At 41.6% G+C, this 17,265-nt stretch overlaps 1 protein-coding gene and 1 non-coding gene across 2 annotated transcripts in view; one reads left to right on the top strand and one right to left on the bottom strand.

Annotated features, from left to right (window-relative positions):
* Positions 1-17,265, top strand: part of Vps53 (VPS53 subunit of GARP complex) — a 132,124-nt gene that overhangs the window by 63,219 nt on the left and 51,640 nt on the right. The window contains exons 11-12 of the mRNA XM_042692935.1: positions 1,602-1,743; positions 13,203-13,304. Coding sequence (XP_042548869.1) covers positions 1,602-1,743; positions 13,203-13,304 — 244 coding nt within the window. The remainder of the gene's footprint in view (positions 1-1,601; positions 1,744-13,202; positions 13,305-17,265) is intronic.
* LOC122120542 lies at positions 6,792-6,896 on the bottom strand. Its single transcript, XR_006149721.1, has one exon. It is a non-coding gene; the product is annotated as a U6 spliceosomal RNA (small nuclear RNA).

Raw genomic sequence — 17,265 nt, 5'->3', positions numbered from 1 at the left:
CACTTAAAGTACCTTCAAGTTGCATGTTTTAAATACATTAGGGATAATATGTTTTAAGTGATATTGGCTTTATTTTTTTAAAAAACAGACTTGACTGTTTAGAGCAATTTTAGAGTAATTTCTAAATTGGGCAGACGGCTGCTGCTACACACAACAGCCTTCCTCCTTTACTCATTTGTTATGATAAAACCTTTACTCTGAGCCCATAGTTTACATTAGGATTCACTTTTGATATTGTGCCTTCTAAGTAGCTATTGTTTTAAGAAATAACATTTGCTATCTTAGACTCAGATTCTCTATATAGTATTTTATGAGTATTTATTCAGTTAATTGTAGTTGTCACTTTCTAAATCCCAGTTAGCAAAGGAAAAGTGGATTCCTTAAGAACATGTTTACTCATTCTCTTTAGTTTTAGACTTGCCAACAGGCATGTGAGAATTCAGGCTGCAGGAGACTGGAGGTTTCCAAAGCCAGCCAGTGATCCCTGTGAGCGCCAGGACCTGCTTTTTTCTCCAGCAGTGTTGCTGCCAAGCTTTTATTGTTAGAATTTTGGCTCACGTCCTACAGATACATCACTCTCAGATAAACTTAGAGGCTCTTTGTTTGATTTTGCTTTTTATTTGTGTGGGAAGATGATGACAGCTTAGTACTTACCAATAACTCAACCTTGTCACTGTTCCCTAATAACCTACATTCTAAAACAGAACCCCTCCATAGTGGCCAACCATCTACATGTCGACTTTTGAATGGACATTCTGTTGTTCATGGGTATGTCTAGAGTACCAATTCCAGGGGAGAAGATGCTGATTGAACTCTGGAAGATGTAGGATTTTGTCCTTCAGAAACTTACAATTTGTGAAATTATATAAGACATAAACATTTTAAAATACTAAGTGCTTCATGTATATCATCAATAAATTACTGAAAGGTTTGAAGATATAAATGTAGTAGTAACCATGTTATCAAATTAACATGAAAATCCCTTTTAACTGGTATATAATTTTACCTTAATTTTTTACTCCCCCCCCGCCCCCCCGCTAGTCCTAGGGCTTGTACTCAGGGCCTGGGCCCTGTCCCTGAGCTTTTTTGCTCAAGGCTAGCATTCTGCCACAGCTCTATTTCTTGCTTTTTGGTAGTTAATTGGAGGTAAGTGTTTTATGGACTTTACTATCCAGGCAAGCTTCAAACAGGGATCTTCAGATCTCATTCTCCTGAGTAGAATTACAGGTGTAAGCCACCAGCGCCCAGCTTAAAATTCTTATTTACTACATGTATAATAATTATCCCTTATCTATTGTTTCATTTCAGGGCAGAATTCTACAAATAAACAGTCCATACATTTTAAGATAACGTCCATCATAGTATGTTATTATAATTGTTCTATTTTATTCTGAGCTATTGTTGCTATTCTCCTAAAATGCTTATAAATGACAGTTACCATAGATAAATTCATATACAGGAAAAAAACGTAGTACTTGTGGAATCTGATGTGTTTTCATGGTTTCAAGCATGGACTGTGTCTACATGTCACCTGTTTATTTTGTCTTATTTTACATGAATGATCAGTTTGTTTGAAATGTTCTTATCTTTTTATTTTGAAGGGCAGAACTTTCCAAGATCATGCGTACCAGAGCTAAGGAAATTGAAGTGAAGTTGCTTCTTTTTGCAATTCAGAGAACAACTAACTTTGAGGGGTTTCTTGCAAAACGTTTCTCTGGCTGTACCCTAGCCGATGGAACCCTGGTAAGACCTTTCTGAAGTAGCTGGATAGAAAACCAATGTCTGGGGTGGCTGGCCTTTATTTCTGTCCTTTGGAGCTCCAAGATCACAGGCAAACAAGTGGTACTGTTGAATATGATGAATCAAGTAGTTACAAACTTGAGTCTGTTCTGAGACACACTGGAGTTCTCACCTGCCCAAGAAATCCCCCAGAGGTTGAAAACACTAAGGTAGTATGGGCAGTAGAGGCCTCTGTTGACAAGGGCAGAGACCATGAAAAACTGATGTGAACTTTGCTTTAGTTTGCAAAGACAATGTTCTTTTGTGGAAAACAGGTAAGGCATTGTCACAGTAGCAGTTGACTGATTGTCAAACTCCCTTTTTCTCAAGGGGCAGAGTGGGAAGTGTTTGTTTCTCAGGGCAGCAGGGCCCCTGTTCATTTTAACTCCTTATACCAGGTACAGGTATCCCAGCAGCTGCTCTGCTCTGGAATGGTAGTGGTTCCTGGTCAGCCAGGAACCCTTGAACCTTTCTCCTCAGTCCTTTCCTGTCTGGTCTTCTGTTTGAAATTCTCTAGCAGAACATTTGTAAATCTCCCTTCCAGTTATTCAGATGCTGTCTCTTCTCCTGTCAAGTTTGTAAGAGAATTGCAGATTATAAATCCTTGATGGGGAAATCTTATTGAGCTCAGCTCTCTCTTTTCACCTCACTCATTTGTCAGCTGTCTTCTCCCAATCATTCACTTTTCTAAGGAAGTTCGGACTCTTCCCCAGACTTCTATGTCCAGATGTTATGATCTGCCTCCAGTCTGAGTACCAGCTTCTGACAGTGGGTACCCCATGGCCTTCAAGGATTTTCCTTGAGGGATGTGTCTCTGTAAAGACAGTAGAACCACTATGGCCTCTTCAACTAGGCAGTCTGGTCTGGCTGTGGGAGATGTTCAGGTCTTTACTATTGCTGATGTTTTACTATAGCTGAACTGGGCTCAGTCTGGGCTGCTAGGGGTCACCACAACTCTCAGTGGAAGGCCATGGAGCATCAGTCATATCCATGGACCATGTGTACAGCAGAACATGAGGAAGAGGTCACTGGATTCCCAGTCTAGCTGCCAGCACCCAGCTAAAGACTTGCTTCTTCCTGGCCCCTTGCCTTCTCCTATGCTCATTACATCCAGGATAGACTTTAAAAACATTTTTTGGCCACCATTTTGTTAGGGCTTCAGAATTGCCTATGACATGAACCAAATTATAACTTGATATACTTTAATATATGCCACATTTTATAGAAAGCTAGCAAATGAATCTGGCAATAAGTCAGCCAAGAAGCCAAGTTGACCAGAGATCCTGCCTTGTTGCTTCTTCCCTGGCCAATACCTACCCTCAGCACTACTCTCCCTTGCCAGCTTCCCTGTGTCATACAGGACCTTTTAAGCCCTGATGTCTTAGACAGTGGAACAGAGACAATAATCTTGAAAGTGGCTAACTCACCAGAAGCACTTGCCACAACCCAGCTTCTTCCATCCAAGGGCTGTGAAGCATTGTCTTGGCTCTTTCTTAAGAGTTGCACTTTAGACTTAAGGACAGGCTTGCATTGTCTTTGCTGTACCAGTGCTGTCAAGTTACAGCACATCCTCCATGTCCAACATTGAGGGAGGGAAGGAGAGAGAGAGGGACCTGCCAGTGCTTCTTCCTGTTTCCTCAACTCCTGACCCTGTAGGCAGGATTCAAGGTAGTCTGAAAATTCAAATGCTTTGAAATTAAAAGCAAATGTCTGGATGTGATTGAACTATATCCATGTGCATTTTGAGTGACTTGATGATTAGATTGAAGGTGAATGAATTATATTCAACTTCTGCTGAAAGTAGAGTCGATGGGGTTAGGTTTTTAAGACTGCCTTACTGAACTTGAGAGGGTTTTTTTTTATTTCATCCCCCCTTTTTTTTAATAGAACAATTTTTTCCCATTGCATGCTATGGGATTTTCTTTCCTCTTGGCCAGTGCACAGGTTTCCTGTCCAAACAGAATTGTCATTGGACTTAAAGAGATCATCTTAATATTCATGTTTACTAGCCTGGTTTTTATTTATTTATTTTTGTCAGTTATGGGGCTTGAACTCAGGATCTGGGCAATGTCCTTGAGCTCTTTCACGCAAGACTAGTGCTCTATTACTTTGAGCCACAGCTCCACTTCTGGTTTTCTGGTGATTGGAGATGAGTCTCACAGACTTTCCTGCCTATTCTGGCTTTGCACCATGATCCTCAAATCTCAGTCTCCTTAGTAGCTAGGATTATAGAGGTGAACTACCAATGTTGGCTACTAGCCTGGTTTTAAAAATTATAGAGAAGCTGCAAGAGCAATTTTCTGTTTTGTTTTGTTTTGTTTTTGAGACAAGATCTTCCTATATAGCCCAAGCTGGCCTCAAACTTGTAATCCTCCTGCTTCAATCTCCTGAGTGCTTAGGACTACAGGCAAATACTACCATCCCCAGTTTATAGTTCCCAACCATGCAATTTGAGCACAAGAACATTTACTTATGAAAGCCTGCACAGAGCATCTCACCCCATACCTCAGTTATCTTACCCACTCAGCAAGTACATTAGGGTAATGGTTTAAAAAAAAAAAAAAAAGGGCTGGGAAGGTGGCTCAGTGGTAGAGCGCTTGCCTTGCATGCATGAGGCCCTGGTTCAATTCCTCAGCACCACATAAGCAGAAAAAAAAGCCAGAAGTGGTGCTGTGGCTCAAGTGGTAGAGTACTGTCTTTGAGCTGAAGGGCTCAGGGACAGCTCCCAGGCCCAGAGTTCAGGCCCCATGACCAGCAAAAAATAAATTAAATAAATAAATAAATAAAAAAGAAGTGGGACTTTCCCAAGACTTCTGTTTTGAATAAAGGAATATCTCTCCCTTACCCATTGAATTTCCTATAAGTGGGAGTTTTTTTTTAGGGGGAGGTGGGGATAGTACTGAAGTTTGAGCTCAAGGTCTCACACTTGTTAGGTAAGTTCTCTACCACTTGAGCAAACCTTTTGTTGAGGCCAGTCTCAGATCTCCGTTCTCCTATCTATGCCTCCTGTATAGCTGGGATTACAGATGTGCATCACCATGCCCAACTTATTTATCAAGATGAGGGTCTTGCTTACTTTTTGTTCAGGCTGGCCTGGAACTGATATCCTCCTAATTCCCACTTCCTTTGTAGCTGGGATTAAAGGCATGAACTGGCCAGTATGAAATATTTTATAAATGGCTTTTTGATGCTAAAGGAATTTCTTATTTTATTTTTCGAAGGGGAAATTAACTTCTATTTTTTTCCCAATGAGAAAGCAATCCATAGTTAAGAAAGAAAAATTTGAAAAATTATAGGCAAAAATAGAGAAGCAGGAAAAAAGGGCATTTGTTTTCCTATCAGAAATGAGGATTTTGTTTTGTTTTTTAATACATTTTATTGGGGTTTGAACTCAAGGCCCCATGCCCACTGAACAGGCAGTCTATTACTTGAGGCTTTCCAAGCCTAGACATTGTATTTTAAATACATTTTTCCTGAACTTGTTTTAATTTTTAAGTTGAGATATAATTTCCATAACAAAATTTCACATACAAAAATCTCATGCTTTCAAGTGTACAATGTAGGGATTTTAGTATATTTATAAGGTTATGCCCTCAAGTCAACAGTATAATCCCAGGACATTTCCATTAACCAAAAAGAAGTTCCCCATAACACTTGCTTCCTCTATCTCTGGGAAACCACTGCCCTATTTTTTAATCCAGTTTTACCTGTTCTGGATATGTCACATAAGTGGAATCATACCATGTGTGTCTTTTGTACCTGGCTTCCATCACTGAGTACAGTGTTTTTTTTGAAGACTGTCTGTGTTTGTTATTTGTCAATACCTCATTCCTTTTTATGGCTGAATAATATCCTATCAAATGGATATGCCACATTTTATCTCTTTATCAGCTAGTGAACAGTTGGATTATTCCCACTTTTTTGCTGGTTTGGTTTGCTTTGTTTTTGTTTTGAGACAGGAGCTCCCGGTATAGCCCAGGTTGACTTCAAATTCACAATCCTCCAGCCTCTACTTCCTCGGTGTTAAGATTACAGGTATATGCTACCGTGTCTAGTTGTTTCTACTTCTTAACTACTGCAAATGTTAGTGCCTATGTTTTTAGGTAAACATGTTTTGTGAGGATATACCTCAGCGTGTAATATGACAACTCTAGGATTCACTTTTTGAGGAACTGCAACACTTTTGTACATTCCTACCTGCAAAGCAGTTGAGTTCCAGTTTCTCCACATTCTTAACAACACTTGTTGTTTTCCTTTTCTTAAGTTACAGCTATGCTCTTCATGTAAAGTAGTAACTCACTGGGATTTTAATTTGCTTTTTCCTAATGATCTGTGACACTGAACATCTCTTCATATGAGTGGGTCATTTGTGCATGCTTGGTTGATAGTCTTCATCAAGCTCCTAGCCCATTTTTTTAAAATTGTTTTTATTCATTCGATCATTTATTTACTAATGGATTGAGAGATTCATTGCAGTGCTAGGGACTGAACTAAGGTAAGTACAATATCACGTGAACCATGCCCTTATTCTTTTTCTTTTTAGTCTGTCTTTCAGGTAGGGTCTTATATTAACTTTGCCTGCACTAACCTTGAACTCCAGTCCCTCTATTTAGGCCTCTTATATAGCTGGTACCATAGGTATGCTCCACCAAGGCTGGCCTTTTTTTTTTTGTCGGTCCTGGGGCTTGAACTCAGGGCTTAGGTGCTGTCCTTGAGCTCTTTTCCTTAAGGCTAGTGTTCTACCACTTGAGCCACAGCTTGACTTTTGGTGATTAATTGGAAATAAGAATCTTATGAACTTTCCTGCTTGAACATCTAGCTATTGTCTTTTTTTTTTTTCTTTGCAGTTGTGGGGCTTGAAAGCAGGGCCTGGGTACTGTCCCTGAGCTATGAGCTCAAAGCTAGTGTTCTACCTCTTTGAGCCACAGCTCCACTTCCGGTTTTTTGGTAGGCTGGTTTTGAACTATGAGTAGCTAGAATTGCAGGTGTGAGTCACCAGTGCCCTGCTTTGTTTCATTATGAAATGTCTCATGAATTTGCATGTCATCCTTGTACAGAAGCCATGCTAATTTTCCCTGTATTGTTCCAATTTTAGTACATGTGCTGCTGAAATGAACTCTGGCTTTTTTTTTTTTTTTTTTTAGTGTGGACCTTAAACTCCAGCCCTGGGTACTGTCCCTGAGCTTTTTCACTCAAGGCTAGCGGTCTACCACTTTGAGCCACAACTCCACTTCTGGTTTTCTGATGGTTAATTGGAGATAAGAGTCTTACAGACTTTCCTTAAACCACAATCCTTAGATCTCAGCCTCCTGAGTAGATAGGATTACAGCTGTGAGCCACCAGCACCTAGGCATTGTCCCTCAGCTCTTCAGCTCAAGGCTAGCGCTCTACCACTTGAGCCACAGCGCCACTTCCAGTTTTTTTTTTCTTTTTGCTTATGTGGTGCTGAGGAATCGAACCCAGGGCCTCAGGCATGCAAGGCAAGCGCCCTACCACTGAGCCACCTTCCCAGCTCTCACTGACTTTTTTTCCCAGGTTGCCCTTGAGCCACAATCTTCCTGTCCCCATCTCCAAAATAGCTAGGAATACAGGTTTAAAATTTAATTTTTACCTGATAACATAAAAACAGAAAAATTGGGTCTCTAAGGGGCACCATAAAAAGTCTCCATACTTATATATACTGTTAAGTGCTTTAATCAGGGTTAACGTGTCTGTCAACTCTTGTCACTTCTCCATTGTGAAAATATTCAATCCTCCAGAGTGCTCGTGGCTCACACCTGTAATCCTAGCTACTTAGGAGGCTGAAGTCTGAGAATCACAGTTCAAAGCCAGCCCAGGCAGGAAAGTCTGTGAGACTCTTACCTCCAGTTCACTACCAAAAAGCTGGAAGTGGAGCTGTGGCTCAAATGACAGAGTGTCAGTTTTGAATAAAAAGACCCAGGGACAGGGTGCAGTCCCTGGATTCAAGCTCTAGGACTGGCACCAAAATATAAAATAAAATTTTAAAAAGTTCACTTCTTTCTCCTAGCTTTTCAAATACATGGTACATTATGGTTCATCTTTCCTCCAGTGCAGTGGTGTGTTAGAACCTATCCTGTCTTGCTATAGCTTAGGACCTGTTCATCTATTTGAGTTGTCTTTTTATTTATGAAATATAGGAGTTCTTTAAATATTATATACCACACATCTAATTTGCAAATATTGTTTCTGACTCTCTGGGCTTCCTTTTTTCCTTTTTTTGGACTAATACCAGGGCTTAAACTCAAGGCCTTCTCCTTTGGCTTTTTATACTCACGGGCTATTTCTCTACCACTTGAGACATGCCTCCAGTCTGGCTTTTTGCTGGTTATTTTGGAAATAGGATCTTGCAGACTTTGCTGCCTGGGCCAGCTTGGAGTTGTGATCCTCGGATCACAGTTTTCTTTGTTTTGTTTTGTTTTGTTTGCTAGTCATGGTACCTGAACTCTGGGCCTGGTCACTGTTCCTCAGCTCTTCAGCTCAAGACTAGCACTCTACCACTTGAGCCACAGCACCACTTCCAGCTTTTTCTACTTATGTGGTGCTGAGGAATCAAACCCAGGGCCTCATGCATGCAAGGCAAGCACTCTACCACTAAGCCACCTTCCCAGCCCCTGGGATCACAATTTTCTGAGTAGCTCAGATTACAGGCATAAACACCAGTGCCTAGCTCTCTGGGTTTTCTTTTCACCCTCTGGGTAGTGTCCTTTGACACACAGACTGCTTACTTTTTATGAAGAACTGTGGGCCTTAATATATTGATTTTGCTTTTATAAGTAAAACCATATCAACATTTTTGTGAGCAAGTGTTTGTTCACATTTGAGATTGTTTTCTGACAATACAAGTAGATTGTAAGGCATTACCAAATTTCATACTGCCTCTGTGCTGCACTACTTTCTAAATTCTTATAGGTTCTTACGAATGCAATAGCTGTTTCTCCCAGCACTGATTCTTGCTACTAGGGGTTATTTGGCTTTTATTTTAGTGTTTTGGGGATAGGTTGTAGCCCAAAATGTCCTGGATCTCCCTATGTGGCACAGTCTAGGATTGAACTTAGGATCCTCTTGCCCTAGCCTCCTGAATACTGGGATTGTATACTTGTACCATCATACCTGGCTTGAATATTTTTTAAACTATCAGTGTCTACTCCTAATTGTACACCTAAGAAAACTGAAAAGATGTGTTTTTAAAAAAATAAGCACTTGTATATGAATGTTCCTGGCAGCGCTATTCACAGCCAAAAGCTGGAAACAACCCAAAAGTCAGTTCATGGCCAAAAATGATCTGTCCATACAATGGAATATTATCTAGCCTTAAAAACTAACACGTACTGCAACACAAGTGAACTTTGTACTGCTAATCTAAAGAAAAGAAGCCAGCACAAGAAGTCTTTTACTGAAGTGTATGAGCAAGTCTGTGGAAACAGAAAGATTTGGAAAGGGGAGGATTGTGAACCAACATTTAGTGGTATGGGATTTCTTGAGGGAGTGAGAATGTTCTGGAATTAGATAGTAGCCATGGTTCAAGAACTTGTACATATACTAAAACCACTGAATTGTAAATCACTTTTAACTGGTAAATTTTGTTATATGTGCTAAACTGCAACTTCAGGATTTTACAGAATACTGTAGGCATTGAATTAGAAATCATTATTCTTCAGATATATATCCTTACTATAGGCATTGAGTTAGAAATCATTATTCTCCAAAAACAAACAAAATGCAAAAGCCAGAAGTAATATCTGCTCTTGAAATAAAATCAAAGAAAGGAAAATATTTAAAAAGAAAGATCCAGGGCTGGGAAGGTGGCTCAGTGGTAGAGTGCTTGCCTAGCATGCATGAAGCCCTGGGTTCAATTCCTCAGTACCACATAAGGAAAAAAAAAAAAAAGCAAGAAAGATCCAAGAGGTATCCTCAGTCCATATTCCAGAGCATGCTTATGATACTCCCGGGCAAGCACTAGTGCACAAGACTTTTATTCTATTTACAGACCAGAGAGAACAGGGCCCTTGTTTCTGAAAAGGATATCTTGAGTACTTCTCATCTTAGCAGCATTCATTCACAAATATCTCTCAAGCTCCCTCTGTATGCAGAGGCATGAAGGTGGGAAATTGAAACAGACAGGTGTACATGCTGTTGTAGGCAGAGAACTGTAGTATATGTTCCAACATGTGGTGGCAGGAGTTGGGGTGGGGGGATGGGGGTGGATAGTAAAAGCAGGTGTGCAGCCCTGAGCCTGTGAGTTGGACTGTCAGCCAAAGCCTTCAGCTGTTTAAGGCAAACACAGTTAAGCATTTTGCCTCCAGGGAAAGGAAGACAATTAGTCTTAATTTTCAGAATTTCTTCTTTGTTAATGTGGTATGTCCTGCAAGGGCCTGAAGGAGGGATTTGTGCAGGCAGGAATGCACCAGATTCAGAAATGTGCCTGACCAAAGCCAGACTCTCCTCACAGTAAGACAGCTTTGGCCATCCTACAGCCCTTACTGTTTTGGAGGTGCTAGAATCCCATGTGATTTAATCAGTGGGATTAACTTGCTCTCTAAGGAATTTTATCTTCCTGTGTAGACTTGAGATCAACAGTTATCATGCCAAAAGAATGGATTCTTTTAAAACTGGAAATTCATTCAGTTCTTGGCCAATTTTTGGTTTCATGTAGTTGTGCAGCAATTCATGGAAGATGTCACCTGAGTACTTGAAAATCTAAACACAAGCTAGTAGTTCTCAATGGTCCACAACAGCTGAAAGGCAGGAAGGAGAAGTGTGGCTTTTGCACCCAGGGCCATCATGCTGGTGGCCACTGTGAGCAAAGACTTGTTCTTTTACTACAGCAAATTAATATGAGCAGCAGCACAGCCTCCTTAATATCAGAGGTGACATTCATCCCTTGGGTTTTATATCATATATCATAACATTACTATATACAGGACAATAGCTAGAGAAAGAGGGAGCTGCTCTGTGCTTTTGCACTTGTAAGTTGAAGGGCTTTCATTTCCTGGAGAGAGCCAAAGAGACAAGATAATGAGACAGGATGTCACTTGGGGTGGTTAAAAAGACATTAAACCCAGAGTTTGTACTTTTCTCTGAGTTGCCTTATAAAGAGAGGCACGATAGTCAGGCAGGTACAGGAGAAAAAAACAAACAAACAAACAAACTAACACCTCTGAATGTTGAGGAAGTTAAGTAACACTCTTAAGTAGCAAGGCCTGGTCTTGAACTCTGGTCCCCACTATTGTACAAGGAACCTCATTTCAGTTAAAGTTAGCACTAGTCACACAGTGGCTCAGGCTAATGAATGATCTTTGACTCATTTTCTTCCTTTTTTCCTTCCTTAGCAAGTCTTCTTGACTTACTACCTCCCCCTTTTTTCTCTCTTTCCTAAATCTTTTTTTTTTTTTTTCCAGTCCTGGGGCTTGAACTGAGGGCCTAGACACTATCCCTGAGCTAACACTCTACCACTTGAGCCACAGTACTTCCAGCTTTTTTCTGTTTATGTAGTTCCGAGGAATCAAACCCAGGGCTTCATGCATGCTAGGCAAGTATTCAACCACTAAGCCACATTCCTAGCCCATCTCTTTCCTTTTTTTTTTGGTCAGTCATGGGGCTTGAAATCTGGGCCTGGACACAGTCTCCGAGCTCTTCAGCTCAAGCCTTTCAGCAAGCACTCCACCACTGGAGCCACAGCACCACTTCCAGTTTTCTGGTGGTTAATTAGAGATAAGAGTCTCACAGAGTTTCCTGCCTGGGCTGGCTTTGAACCGCAGTCCTCAGGTCTCAGCCTCCTGAGTAGCTAGGATTACAGGCGTGAGCCACCAGCACCTATTTCTCTTTTCTAAATCTGCCCCCAATCTGGCTACTTTTCTGTCTTCACATCACTAGTTTAGAACATGCTCCCTATCTGCCCCTGCCTGGAACAATACATTGGCTCACAAACTCGTCTTCCTGTTTCTGTTATAGGCCATTTTCCCATAGCATTGGATATATTTAAAATTCTTATTAGAGGTGAGGTACAGTAGCTCATGCCTGTGATCTCAGCTACTAAAAAAGCAGAGCTCTGTAAAGTTGTAGCTCATAGTATATAAGTGTAAGGTACTGAATTTAAACTCCATCCCTGAGGCTGAACATCCTAGTGTTCTGGACAAGAGTTAAATAGTTTAAAGGAATTTTAATAGAGTTACCTTAGAAGGCCAAACCAGACCCATTGCATCTTATTTTTTATTTTATTGTGTTCAAATTCTGCTTTTTTTGTTTGTTTGTTTGGAATACCTTCTAATGGTATCCTGGCGCTTGGCAGTCATTCATCCTATAGACTATTTGCTGACTCTCCTATCTTACAGGGTGAGTTAGTCCAGCTTGCTCCACTGATACTTGCTAAAATATTACAAGACATTCATACACTTCCAAACTCCGTCTCCACTTAGCTTCTTGTCTCTAGGCAGCCATTCCTTGCTGATCACCTCATCCCAGCAGCAACCAAACTTCTATCCTGTTTGTCACCTGACTTTTCTCCTGAAATTCCTAACATCCAGATATAAACAGCATCTCTAGGTGAAAAATTTGTAAACTGGTTTATATTGAATTAACCTCATCAGTGACCTTTGTGTGGATCATGTGTTTTGTCTAGAGTTTCACGCAGTTTATTACATTTGATCCTTCTTGTAGTCCTGTGACTCTTCCAGCCTCATCCAGTAGATGAAGCTGGGTGGTTTGGCCAGCACAGCAGTGTTGGAGCCAAAACCCATGTCTCCTGCCCCCAGCTTTCCCACTAGTCTGTGGTCCCACTCTGATATATTTTGAAGTAGTGATCACATTCAGAGATGGAAGGCATTTTGCTGAAGAAGGTTTCTGTTGTGGTCATTGTAATGGAACTTGCTTGGGAAGAGACTTCTGTCTGTAATCCAGAACACATGACATTAGCTTTGTAATTTCAGTTCAACCCCTTGCATCGTTGGGATTCATTCTTATTTATTGAATATTGGTTATATGCTAGACATCAAAGATAAGGGAGGGGAATAAGGCTGACATGATATATACCATCATGGAATCTTAGGAGAGAAGACAAATGGACAGTTGTAATAAATACCTAGGTAAGGTAGGGCAGATCGCATGGAGAGATTTCTAACATATACCTAACAGATGAGGAAGGCTTCCCAAAAGTTGAGCACTGACAGCTAAGCAACAGTTTTAGCCAGAATCGAATTGAAGAAGGTTGGACAATAAAGGTTCTAGAGGATGAGAAATCAATGTGAAGGCCTGGGGATGAGAATGCGGTTCATATTCCCTCTGTTCTTGGTTTAAGAGTCAGTCCGGAGTTTATGGCTTAGCTGTTGGGGAGACTTTGAAAAAGTAGAGTACCAGGAAGTCTATCAAATATGCTCAGAAGGTATTGTTTTATGTTTCCTTAATAGAAAAAACCGGAGTCCCCACCACCGTCTACCAATCCCTTCCTAGAAGATGAGGCCACACCAGAGATGGAGGAGCTGGTGATGGACAAAGGAGAGTTAGACCAAGTAAGTCCATCCGAACTGTATGGCTGGCCACCTGTGACTTCCCTATTGTTTCTTTGTGCAAATGGTTTGGCTCGCTTTAGATGCTGTCTTGTGACTGTGGACCGCATCCAGAGATTCCAGCGGTGGTGGGCTTTAGAGAGGACCTTTATGTGAAAGTACAAACAACAGAGGAAGAATAGTTCTGCTCCTGAACAGCCTTCCCACCCCAGCGTTTAGCACAGGCTTCATCCATCCATGTGGCAGGGCTAGCAGAATCCTGCTGTGCCTCATTCATCCTGTCCTGGGCTCAGCAGCATAACTTTCCACTGCATTCCCCTGTGGTACCATGATGACATATGAGAGGCTGAAAAATCCCAGGAAAGTCTCATGGAAGTGTCCCAGGAAGTGTCATGGGATGAGAGATACTTCATGCAATGTATTCTGATCCCATTAGGTATGGAAACCCTTGTCCAGAGGTGACCAATAGCATCTTTGGGGAGTTACTTTTCAGGGCACATTAGCATTTTTAATTTCCTTCAGATTTTTCCATCTAACACTAGATTTCCTCTCCCTCCTACAGAACAGTGTTTTGTTTCACTGCCATTTTATGACAAGACATGTTAGAGCAACAAATTGGCCTATTTCCTTTCTGGATTAATGATCCTTTTTTATTTTATACTTCACTACTAGGAAATTATGGTGGTGTTTGCTCCAGACACCCCCAAGAGGGAGGTGACTGGGAAGACCAGTTTTAGGAAACCTGTAAGCAGACTTCATAGCTAACTTTGAGTCCCTGGCATGGTGAGGGCAGGTGTGTAAGGCTACAGGAGCCAAGAAACCAGAATTCCCATAACAGTTCATTCAGTGTCTTGGTCCATTGATTAAATAATTGTGATGACATGGATACCTTACATTTTTATCATGCTTTATAAAAATCTTCTACAAGTTTGACTTTATATTGGCCTTTGCGGCTCCTAGCCTCCTGGTTTATAGTGATGGGATTGCAGATCCAAGAGGCTGAAAGACTTGCCCAGGGTTTCATAGTTTGCAAGTGGAACAACTAAGACTGAATGCCAGCTCTAAAGTCAGAAGCTAGAATTCCTTTAATACTTTCATGACATTAAAAAGTAGTAGCAAAAGCCAGGTACTAATGGCTTATGCCTGTAATCCTAGCTGCGGAGGAGGCTGAGATCTAAGGATCATGGTTTGAAGCCAACCAGGGCAAAAAAGACGGTGAGACTCTTATCTCCAATAAACTACTCAAAAAAATCTGGAAGTGGTTCTGTGGCTCAAGTTGTAGAGCTCTAGCCTTGAGCACAAAGAGGCTCAGGAACAGCGCTGAGGCCTGGAGTTCAAACCGCAGGACAGGGGGGAAGGGCAGGGAGGAGACGGGCAGATAATAAGCAAGCCAGGCATTAATGGCTTATGCCTGTAATCCTAGCAACTTGGGAGACTGAGATCTGAGGATTGCAATGCAAAGTCAGCCTGGGCATGAAAGTCTGGGAGATTCTTAATCACCACTTAGCCACCAAAAAGCTCAGAAGTAGAGCCATGAGTCAAGTGGTAGGATTCAAAAAGCTCAGGGTCAGTGCCCTAGAACAGCACCCAAAAAAAAAAAAAAAAGTGGAAGCAAGCTGGGCTCTGGTGGCTCACACCTAGCTACTCAGGAATCAGAATCTGTGGATTGAGGTTCAAAGCTATCCTGGATAGACAAATCCTTCAAACTTATTTCCAGTTAACCAGTAAAAAGTCAGAGGTGAAGGTTTGCCTCATGTGGTAGAGTGAAAAAGCCAAGCTAGAGTACTAGGTACTGAATTCAAGCCTCAGTATAGACAAAAAGAAAGAAAAAGTGGAAGCTAGGGACCAAAGATATAGGGCAGGGGCAGAACAATTATCTAGCAGGCATAAGGCCCTCAGTGTGATTTCTAGTGCCATAAGAAAAGTAGAAGCCGGGCTGGGAAGGTGGCTCAATGGTAGAGCGCTTGCCTTGCATGCTTGAGGCCCTGGGTTCGATTCCTCAGCACCACATAAGCAGAAAATAAAAAAACTGGAAGTGGTGCTATGGCTCAAGTGGTAAAGCGCTAGCCTCGAGCTGAAGAGCTGACGGACAGCGCCCAGGCCCAGAGTTCAGGCCCCACAACTGGACCCCCCCCCAAAAAAAAAGAAAGAAAGAAAAGTAGAAGCCAAATTATGCATAGTGTCATATGCCTGTAGTCTCTGCATTCAGGAGGCTGAAGCAAGAGAATTGCAACTTTGAGAGCAACCTGTCTTTGAATGAGTAAATAAATGAATCAATGAACAAACAAAAGTGGAAGCTATAGAAGTAAAGCTTATGAACCAAAATGAATGAATGAAGCTGAGGGATTGTCTTGAGGCTATATCCCAGTGATGTGTGGGAATAAATGGAGGTGATTAAAAGCCATCTCATAATAGGCTAGCATGAGAGGATAAAAGACCTCTACAGAAGTATAGTTCTCACATCATATGAATAAGGGCTCAGGTTGGAGGGGAGGGCTGTCATTGTTATGCTGTATCCTGTATCTTTGCTGGGCCACCTATACCCTGGGGACTTGTGTTATGCAGGTGCACCCAGTGGGGTACTCCTATCTCCCTATAGCCAATGGCCATTGCTGGGTCAGATTTGAACACTTAAGTGCTTCTTGTGCTGCAATGAAAAGCCATCCCTGTAGCTGGTCATATCTGGATGTCATGGCAATTATGATAGAGCCTCTTGTTACCTATTAAATCAGTTTTGCCAGGAATCAGTTTCTCCAGGAATGTCCTACCCATTGTGAAAGGTTAAAGTGATTATTGTAAATGGCAGGCTGTTCTACAGAAACAGAGCACTGACATCAGACAGACACATAGAACTGCAGGCTCCTGTGTTGGAGAAAATGCTTTCTCCTGGTTTGCCCTTAACCAACCGTGTAAGCTTAGATAGGTCATATCCTTTCTTTAGACCTTCCTGATTTTTCATCGTTAGAGAAGGTTAGTGGTTTTCAAATTGTATTACCAATGGCTCTTCAGATATCACAATGAAGAGTTAGGAGAGGGGCTGAGAATGTGGCTTAGTGGTAGAGTGCTTGCCTTGCATGCATGAAGCCCTGGGTTTGATTCCTCAATACCACATAAACAGAAAAAGCTGGAAATGGTGCTGTGGCTCAAGTGGTAGAGTGCTAGCCATGAGCAAAAGAGGCTCAGGATCAGCGCCTAGGGCCCTGAGTTCAAGCCCAGGACTGGCAAAAAAAGAAAAGAAAAGAAAAGGAGAGAGTAGTGGTTTAGATTCTTGCAGTCAGAGCAGTTCTATTCTGAGTCCCTTTGTATTGTGCACTTCCAGGCAAAATCTCTTGACTCTGAGGTTTTATTTCTTTTTTGTTTTTGTTTTTGTTTTTTGTTGGTCATGGGGGCTGAACTCTGGGCCTAGGCAGTGTTCCTTAGCTCCAGAAATAAAGCTTCCAGCTTTATTTCTGCTTATATGGTGCTGAGGTATTGAACCCAGGGCCTCATGCATGCAAAGCAAGCACTCTACCACTGAGCTAACTTCTTAGACCTCTATTTATTTATTTATTTACTTATCGCTTGTGGGGCTTGAACTCTGGGCTTGGGTGCTGTCCCTGCGCTCTTCAGCTCAAGGCAAGCACTCTACTGCTTGAGCCACAGCACCACTTCCGGTTTTCTAGTGGTTTATTGGAGATAAGAGTCTCACGGACTTTTCTGCCCATGCTGGCTTTGAACCGCGATCCTCAGATCTCAGTCTCCTGAGTAGGTAGGATTACAGGCATGAGGCTTTATTTCTTTTAAAAAGAAAAAATATATATAGCTGGCACTAGTGGTTGATGCCTATAATCCTGGCTACTGAGGAGGCTGAGATCCAAGGATAAAGATTTGGGGCCAGCCTAAGCAGAAAAGTCCAGAAAACTCGTAGCTCCAATTAAACACAAACAGAAGTAGAAGCATGAGTCAGTTGGTAGAACACCACCAG

Source organism: Dipodomys spectabilis, unplaced genomic scaffold, assembly GCF_019054845.1.
Source record: "Dipodomys spectabilis isolate Male_0828 unplaced genomic scaffold, ASM1905484v1 ptg000004l, whole genome shotgun sequence".
NCBI lineage: Eukaryota > Metazoa > Chordata > Mammalia > Rodentia > Heteromyidae > Dipodomys > Dipodomys spectabilis.
Note: the sequence above shows the minus strand (reverse complement) of the source record. Positions and strands in the feature narration are given on the sequence as shown.